At 42.1% G+C, this 8,945-nt stretch overlaps 1 protein-coding gene across 1 annotated transcript; it reads right to left on the bottom strand.

Annotated features, from left to right (window-relative positions):
- Positions 1 to 5,286: 5,286 nt before the first annotated feature.
- On the bottom strand, positions 5,287 to 6,883 carry LOC109733910 (protein FAR-RED IMPAIRED RESPONSE 1-like). The gene is made up of 3 exons (XM_020293120.1): positions 5,837 to 6,883; positions 5,440 to 5,741; positions 5,287 to 5,347 (listed from the first exon to the last, which is right to left on the bottom strand). Exons 1-3 carry the CDS (start codon positions 6,881 to 6,883, stop codon positions 5,287 to 5,289), a joined length of 1,410 nt encoding a protein of 469 aa, XP_020148709.1.
- Positions 6,884 to 8,945: the final 2,062 nt, after the last annotated feature.

Below are 8,945 nucleotides of genomic sequence, written 5' to 3'. Positions count from 1 at the left end.
TTTGGGCTTTCCCTATTTGCCGCACGTTGCAGCAAAGTGTCGCCGCAACGCACAGGCAGCGATCGGTACCGAGCACACTGGCCGGCCCAATTTGCAGCTGTACGGAAGCTTAGTGTTTCCGGTTTTGGGAACATTCTAGATGTTTCCAGCCGGGGTTTTTCCGGTTTGGGAACCTCCTAGAATTATCCTGAACGGTCTTTATTCTTTTTATGTGTTTTACATTTTTATTTCCGTATCCTATTTTATTTGTACAGTTTCATTTTCTTTTCTTTTCTTTTTTATTTCCTTTAAACTTTTCTTTTTGCTTTTTCAACTTTATTTTTCTTTTAAGAAGAAGTTTACTTTTATTTGTTCAGAAATTCAAATATTATTCAGGGAATTTCAAAAAATATTCTTTATTTAGAAAAAAAACATAATTATGAAAAATCTCCGTGACTTTCAAAAAATGTTCCTGTTTGCATAATTTTTTCACAAATTCAAAATATCTTAACGTTTTCGAACTTTGTCAAAATTCAGAAAATGTTTGGGGAATTACTTAAAATGTTCATGTTTTGAATTTTTTTGATCATAATTTCAAAAATTATTCATGATTTTGGAAAAATGTTCCAGTTTTTTTAATTTGTTTACAAATTCAAAATATGTTCCTATTTTCAAAAATAGTTTGTAAATTAAAAACGTTCATGTTTGGGATTTTCAAATTGTTCTCAACTTCAAAATTTTGTTCTGAATTTCAAAAGTTGTCCCCATTTCCAAAAAAAATTCACACTTTCAAAAAATGTTCCGAGGATTACAAAAAAGTTTCCGTTTCAACTGTTTGTTCACGTATATAAAAAATGTTCTCCTTTTAGGAAAAATTCAGGATTTTTGAATTGTTCTCAGTCTAAAACAATTGTTCTGAATTTAAAATGTAGTCCCCGTTTTAAAATTTTGTTCACCAATTAAAAAAACCCCGTTTCAAAAAATGGTTCATGTTTTCAAAAAATTTGTAAAGAGTTCGAAAATGTTGGAGTTTTAACAAATTGTTTTGAAAAGATGTTCCATTTCTCGAGTTTTGTCTACAAATTTGAAAAATCTTTACCTTTTCAAAAATTGTTCCATAATTTGAAAAATTCTTCATAGTTTCAAAATATGATGAGAAATTTAAAAACTTATTCACGTTTGTTAAATTATTCGTAACTTTAATAAAGTGTTTGAATTTGAAACAGTGTTTGCAATTTTTTAAGTCATGTTCAGTTTACGCAGCCGAAAAATGTTCACCTATATAAAAAATGTTCGCACTGTAAAAAAATGTTCGAAGGATTAGAAAAAAGTTTCCGTTATAACTGTTTGGTCATGTATATAAAAAATGATCTCCTTTTCAAAAAAAATCTCAGTTAAAAAAAATTGTTCTGAATTTAAAATTTTGTTCACCAATTCAAAAAAATTACGTTTTCCAAAAATGTTCTGGAAAATGTTCATGTTTTCAAATATGTTCTAAAAATTTATAAAATGATCGAGTTTTAAATAAGTTGTCCAAAATTTCGAAAGATGTTCCTTTTTCCGAGTTTTGTTTACAAATTTGAAAAATGTTCCAGAATTTGAAAAATTCTTCATAGTTTAAAAAGATGATGAAAAATTTATAAATTTATCCGCGTTTCTTAATTTATTCGTAACATCAATAAAATGTACGAAATTTGTAACATAGTTTGCAATTTTTAAGTAATGTTCAGTTTCCGCCACTCAAGAAAGTTCTTTTAAGATCCCTCTGCTCAGTATGTCAAGAATAGTCACCGGGTGGATTGGTTGTGCTAATACATGAAGCAGTTGGGGTGGAGTTCGAATCCCAGCACCCGTGTCACATTATTTTTGACCATTTTTCGCCAGACAGCTCGCTTCTGTTCAACTCGAATGGGCTGACCCAGTTGCGCGCGCCCTGTGCCAAGGGACGACTACTTGCTGTAGAACGCGGCGAATAGGAGCTCCCCAAGTTTTGCTCAAAGAAATAGAGTAAAATTCATCTACGGTGCCTCAATTTGCGTCGCGCGGTCACTTTGGTCACTGTACACAAGAACTCATGCAATACGGTCACTGTGTACAGGGAACAGTGAAAATACGGTCACTGTGTGCCGTAGACCGCTTGTACGCCGCAAATTTGACCAGTCCACGGGCTCCGCGTAGGCGGGCAGAGGATTTATGTGTTAGTGTCCTTTTGTGGGAGGGCGTTTTTGAAAAAAAAACCGTTTAGATAGAAATCCCCAATTCCCCCCTCCAAATCCCTAGTTCTCGCCGTCGCCGCGCGCCCATCCTGTCCTCGCCGCCGCGCGCCCATCCTGTTCCTGCCGCCGCACGCTCATCCTGCCCTCGCCGCCGCGAGCCCATCCTGCCCTCGCCCCCGACTTTGCCATGTCTTCTGCTAGTTCTGCCCGGTCAGGTCTCCGCGGCCGGACAGTGGTGGTGCCACTCATCCCATGTCCTCACTGCCAGGCGACGGTGAGGTACTATGTTTCGAACACAGAGGATCACGAGGGTTGGGTGTTCTACAGATGTCCAAATCACTCCGTAAGTAATTTGAGTTGATTTTGTTCTTGGCAGCAGTTTTCCCCTCTCGTTGGTCAAAAGTTCACTTTTTTGCTGTTGGTTTGCAGCCTACTGGGTGTGATTTATGGTTTTGGGAGATGGAATATGTTGCGTACCTAGCGGATGCTCGTTTCTTGGTTGGAAACCAAGTTGTGGATGCCGTTGGAGCAACAGAAGAAAGGAGGGAAGAACTCATAACGGCTAGGAATGAAAGGAGAAGGATTGCAGCTCAACTGGCAACTAGTAGAGCTGCTTTGGCAAGGCCTGGCTCTCTGCAGCAGAACATGAGCAGGCACCAAGAAAGTGCATTGATTGGATTAGGTGCACAGATCTTGGTGCTGCTTAAGCTTCTGTTAGGTAGTGTGATGCTGTTGTGTGCCCTCTGTGTTCTACTATTGATGAAGAAGTGAGGACAAGTGCTCTCTGCAACAGAAGAAGTGACGAAGGAGTACTGTAGAAGAAGAAGAAGAAGAAGAAGAAGTGATGAAGACAAGTGCTCATTTTGGTACTGGAGAAGTGAAGACCAGCTTCAGTAGTTTAGCATGTTTAGTATTGTCAGTAGCATTAGCATGTTTAGTACTTTCAGTAGTTTAATGTTAGGACATGGCTATGAAGTCAGTTTGGTTGTATCAAATGTTATGGTTGTCAAGGCTAGAAATGTATGAAGTGATCTATCTATCTATCTATCTATCTTGAATGCAAACATTGTCTCTCTTTATGAAATGAAAAGATAATTGTGAAATGTATGAAATATTCTGTTAACTTTCTATCTATCTATCTATCTATCCAGAAATGTATGAAGTATTCTGTTATCTTTCTGACATGATAATTGTGAAATGAGAATGGGTACTGTTTCATATCATCTTTATGAAATGAAAAGAATGGCAGCAATAATGTAATATGGAAGCAATATTGACATCAACAATAGAATGACAAGAAATGGGTAGACAGACAAGTCAGTTTTCATACCAAAGTGAGATAACAAGAAATGGGTAGACTGACACGACAGATAGATCCTGTAGTGCATCATCATTAGCACTACTCAAAATAGAGTACCATAAGATCTTTAGATAACAAGAAAGGGAAACACAGTCATAGTTTACATTGCTGAAAGAGTACTCTTGCTAAAACAAGACAAAGAGTCTCATAGATCATCTAAAGATGTCAAACATGCTTGATCTTTGTGGCACATTCCCAGCTTCCTCCATGTTTCTTTGTGCTTGTTTCCTCAGCTGTTCCTTCCTTGCTGCAAGGGATTGTCTCTCTGCTTGTTTCTTTGCAGCAAGGGCTTGTTTCTCTTCCTGCTTCTTTGCTAGGAGTGCTTGTCTCTCTGCTTCCTTCTATGCAGCAATGGCTTTCTTCTCTTCTAGTTTCTTTGCAGCAGCAGCCTCCTTTAGTGCATTCTTCTCAGCAGCCAGTTCCTCCTTCCTCTCAGCAGAAAGCTCTCTTTGTGTCTCCACTATTATCTGCCTTGTCTCTGCTCTTGCCTGCCTCAGTATTGCCATTGCTTCCTTCTTCTATGCAGCTGCCTCTCTCTTCTTCTCAGCCTCTCTAGCCTTCTTTTCTGCTTTCTCATGCCTTCTTCTAGCAGCCTCTTCTGCTTTCTTCAATTCTGCTTCTATCCTTGCCCCTAGTATAGCTTGCTTCCTGTCTTCAAGTTCCTTCTCTCTTTGCTGCTTCATGGCCAACATCTTCTTAGCTAGCTCTCCCTGCTTGATTGTGTTAGTGCTTGTCTAGGCCTGGTTCAGCATTGCTTGTCCATTTGTTAGGAATGTTTATTCTGGGATTGGTGTGTGCTGAAGCACTCTAGGCAAAGGCCTCTGTACATACACATGTCAAGTGTCAATTGTCAACAAATGGAAATTATGTCACTAAAGCATGATTGAGAGCAAGTGAGCAAGAGTACTCATGTTTAAATTACCTGCTAAAGCATGTGATCCACCATAAGATCTTCTACTACTGTACTGGTCTCTGCACTTGTGTTGGCCTGCTGCTCATCAAACAAAAAGCTTGTTACAGTCTGCTGGTCCATAAGATCTGCTAGAGGTGGTAGACAGTTACCTGGGCTTGTTCTGGAGGTGGTTGTTGCTCCATATTAGCTTGTGAAGTTTCCAAATTGTCATCATGTTGGGGTGGAGGAGCTTGTGCATTGGGAGGTGGTAGACCAGCTTTCATATATTTGCATCCCTTGATATTGTGGTCAGGCTCACCACAGTAACTGCAGTGCATGATGACACCATGCCTTGACATCCTCCTGCCTCCATTACTACAAATAATCTCTTCTGGTCCCTTCCTTATGCTTTTGCAAGGCCTTCCAACATGCTTCTGGTAGTCTGGTGGATTAATTTCAGGCCCATTCATCTTCTCCCACTCAGTTATGTCCTTGCAAGGGTAGATGATGTTGCTATAAGCTTTCTTGAACATGGACACTGCGTAGCATTGATCCACTAAGGTTAGTGGATCTACTCTCTCATTCATACAGCATGCTATAACATGTATGCAAGTCACTCCACTTTTTTGCCATCTCATACAGCTGCAGGACTTGTTGTGCCAGTCTACTATGTAATTTGTTCCTCTATCCACCACTTGAAACACTCCATCTCCTGATTCATACACATAGCATGTGTTGGCCAGCTCTGTCAGCTTGTCAACTAGTTTCTTGATCTTAGGGCACATTACTCCTTGCATCTTCTCACCCTCAAAATGCTTAGTGTAGTGCCTTGCAGTCCACTATTGCTTGATCCTCTCAAACATTGAAAGAATTGGCAATTCTCTTGCCTCCAAGATATATCTGCACAAGCATTGCATGTTATGTTAACATCAGTGATAGGAAAGCATTGCATCTTATGTTAAAAAGAGTGAGAGGAAAGCATTGTAACTTACTTGTTGAACACCTCACACAAATTGTTGAGCAGAATGTCACACTTAGGTATGTCACTTTGGAAAGCCCTCACCCAAGTGTTTGGCTCCAACTCTTTCAACCAGTTGTATGCACCCTCATTCAGCACCTTCATCTCAAGCATGTACTGCTCATACTTAATAACTGTTGTGCTCCTAGCTATCTTCCACAATTGGTTCTTCAATGCATCATCTTTGTATAGCTCTTGGAAATTCTTCCACATATGCCTGACACAGAACCTATGTTCTGACTCAGGGAAAACTTTAGTCACAACATTTATTAGGCCCTACAAAATAGCATAGATCAATACAGAAAGTGTTAAACAAATGTATGCAAGTACACTAATCTAATTAGACCATCAGGCAATGTGGTTGCATATACCTTCTGCTTGTCAGACATTACTGTCCATGGGGATGTGTTGATAATACAAAGATCATTATTCAGCCTCTCAAGAAACCAAACCCAGTTAGGCTTGTCCTCCACTTCCACAACACCTATTGCTATGGGGAATATGCAATTATTTGGATCTATTCCTACTGCAACCAGCAACTGCCCTATGTATCTTGTTTTAATATGGCAGCCATCTATGAAGATCATAGGCCTGCAACCTTGGAGGTAGCCTCTCTTGCATGCATCAAGGCACATGTAGGCTTTGTTGAACCTAGCTTGATTATTCAGTGCAAGGAAAAATGAGCTACCAGGATTACTTCTCCTTATCTCATTTCCATAATCCCAAAACAGCTTGTACTGCCCTTCTTCATCTCCATGAATTATTTTCATAGCCAGCCTTCTTGCCCTTTGTAGCTTGGACCTAGTTGGTGTCATGTGCCATTCCTTTTGAACAACCCTTGAGAAGTTTCTAAGATTCATATCCTGATCAGCCCTGAAACTCTCAAGGTACTTGCTGGCTAGAAAAGGTGCTGTGAAAGCCTTGATTTTCCATTTTTTGCAGCAACTATGTTCTTCAACATATTTCTTTACCATGAAACATTTGGTTCTGCTGTCATAAGAAGCCCACAAATACCAGGTACAATCATCATCACATACTACTTTCACTCTCTTCCTGTCATTCGTTGGTAACTTGACATCAACTCTGTTCTTGCAGCTGTATTCCTTAATTGCTTTACTAAGCAAATCAACATTTTCAAACACTTGTCCAACATGAAACTTTGGATAAGTCAAATCCTCCTTTCTAAATGCTCTAAATTTGGTTTGCATTTCATCATCTGAATCAGGTGCCCAAAGATCTTCACCTTCAGATTCATAATCTGACATGTTTTCTTCCTTTCCTTCCCCTACAACTCCTTTATCTTTTGTTGCTGTTTTCTGCTTCATCTTCTCCTTCCTTTCAACTGGTTCATCCTCATCCAGATTGTCAGCATAAAGGTCATCATCATCATCACTGATTTCAAAATCACTATCTACCATGTCACCAGGATCAAAGTCACTGTCATCTGAGTCACTATCTGTTCCTACATTGCCTTCAAAGCATCTCTTCTTTGCTCTGGTTCTCCTCAATTGATGTGCTTCTGCATCTTCATCTACTGCATGTTGCTATGCTTCTCTTTGTTGCTCTACTTGCTCTGCATCTTCATGTGGCTCTGCTTCTCCTTCTTGTCCTACATGCTCTGCATCTTGATGTTGCTGTACATCATCATGTTGCCCTGCTTGTCCTTGTTGCTCTGCATTCTCCTCTGCTCCTTCACCAAATGTGCACTGCCTTCTTACAAACATGATGGATTGCCATCTTCATGTGGCACATTGTTTGGATACACAACCTGAATTGGTATAGGGCAGTCTTCTTCTGAATTTCCAGGCTTGCTACTATGAGGATTAGTACCATCTTTTGAAGGGCTAAACACTGGTGGAAGTTCAGCCCTTGGAAATTGGACCACATAATCAACAACCTTGTTAGTAATCAAGCTGTCATCATGATCAAGATAAATATTGAAGAAATGATGCCCAATAGACAGAAACATCATCATTTCATCAGTATCTGCCTTAGATCTGATATGTCTCAAAGAATTCTGAGTAATGTCAAGTATTGGGATTTGATAATATGCCTTCAACCTGCCTGCCATCTCCCAGCCAATCTCTTCTACTAGATGTTCCACCTGTTGGGAATCGTAGCATAATTTAAAAAATTTCTACGCTCACCAAGATGCATCTATGGAGTCTACTAGCAACGAGGGGAAAGGAGTGCATCTACATACCCTTGTAGATCGCGAGCGGAAGCGTTCCAATGAACATGGATGACGGAGTCGTACTCGCCGTGATCCAAATTACCGATGACCGAGTGCCGAACGGACGGCACCTCTGCGTTCAACACACGTACGGTGCAGCGACGTCTCCTCCTTCTTGATCCAGCAAGGGGGAAGGAGAGGTTGATGGAGATCCAGCAGCACGACGGCGTGGTGGTGGATGTAGCGGGTCTCGGCAGGGCTTTGCCAAGCTTCTGCGAGAGAGAGAGAGAGAGGTGTTGCAGGGGAGGAGGGAGGCGCCCAAGGCTATGTGATGCTGCCCTCCCCCCCCTTTATATAGGCCCCCTGGGGGGCGCCGGCCCAGGGAGATGGGATCTCCAAGGGGGGGCGGCGGCCAAAGGGGGGAAGGGGTGCCTTGCCCCCCAAGGCAAGGGGGAAGCTCCCCCCTAGGGTTCCCAACCCTAGGCGCATGGGGGGAGGCCCAAGGGGGGCGCCCCAGCCCACTAAGGGCTGGTTCCCTTCCACTTTCAGCCCACGGGGCCCTCCGGGATAGGTGGCCCCACCCGGTGGACCCCCGGGACCCTTCCGGTGGTCCCGGTACAATACCGGTAACCCCCGAAACTTTCCCGGTGGCCGAAACTTGACTTCCTATATATAATTCTTCACCTCCGGACCATTCCGGAACCTCTCGTGACGTCCGGGATCTCATCCGGGACTCCGAACAACTTTCGGGTTTCCGCATACATATATCTCTACAACCCTAGCGTCACCGAACCTTAAGTGTGTAGACCCTACGGGTTCGGGAGACATGCAGACATGACCGAGACGCCTCTCCGGTCAATAACCAACAGCGGGATCTGGATACCCATGTTGGCTCCCACATGTTCCATGATGATGTCATCGGATGAACCACGGTGTCGAGGATTCAATCAATCCGTATGCAATTCCCTTTGTCAATCGGTATGTTACTTGCCCGAGATTCGATCGTCGGTATCCCAATACCTTGTTCAATCTCGTTACCGGCAAGTCTCTTTACTCGTACCGCAATGCATGATCCCGTGACTAACGCCTTAGTCACATTGAGCTCATTATGATGATGCATTACCGAGTGGGCCCAGAGATACCTCTCGTCACACGGAGTGACAAATCCCAGTCTCGATCCGTGCCAACCCAACAGACACTTTCGGAGATACCCGTAGTGCACCTTTATAGTCACCCAGTTACGTTGTGACGTTTGGCACACCCAAAGCACTCCTACGGTATCCGGGAGTTGCACGATCTCATGGTCT

The sequence above is a fragment of the Aegilops tauschii genome, chromosome 3 (assembly GCF_002575655.3).
Source record: "Aegilops tauschii subsp. strangulata cultivar AL8/78 chromosome 3, Aet v6.0, whole genome shotgun sequence".
NCBI lineage: Eukaryota > Viridiplantae > Streptophyta > Magnoliopsida > Poales > Poaceae > Aegilops > Aegilops tauschii.
The sequence above is the reverse complement of the archived record's forward strand: the minus strand, read 5'-3'. Positions and strand labels throughout refer to the sequence as shown.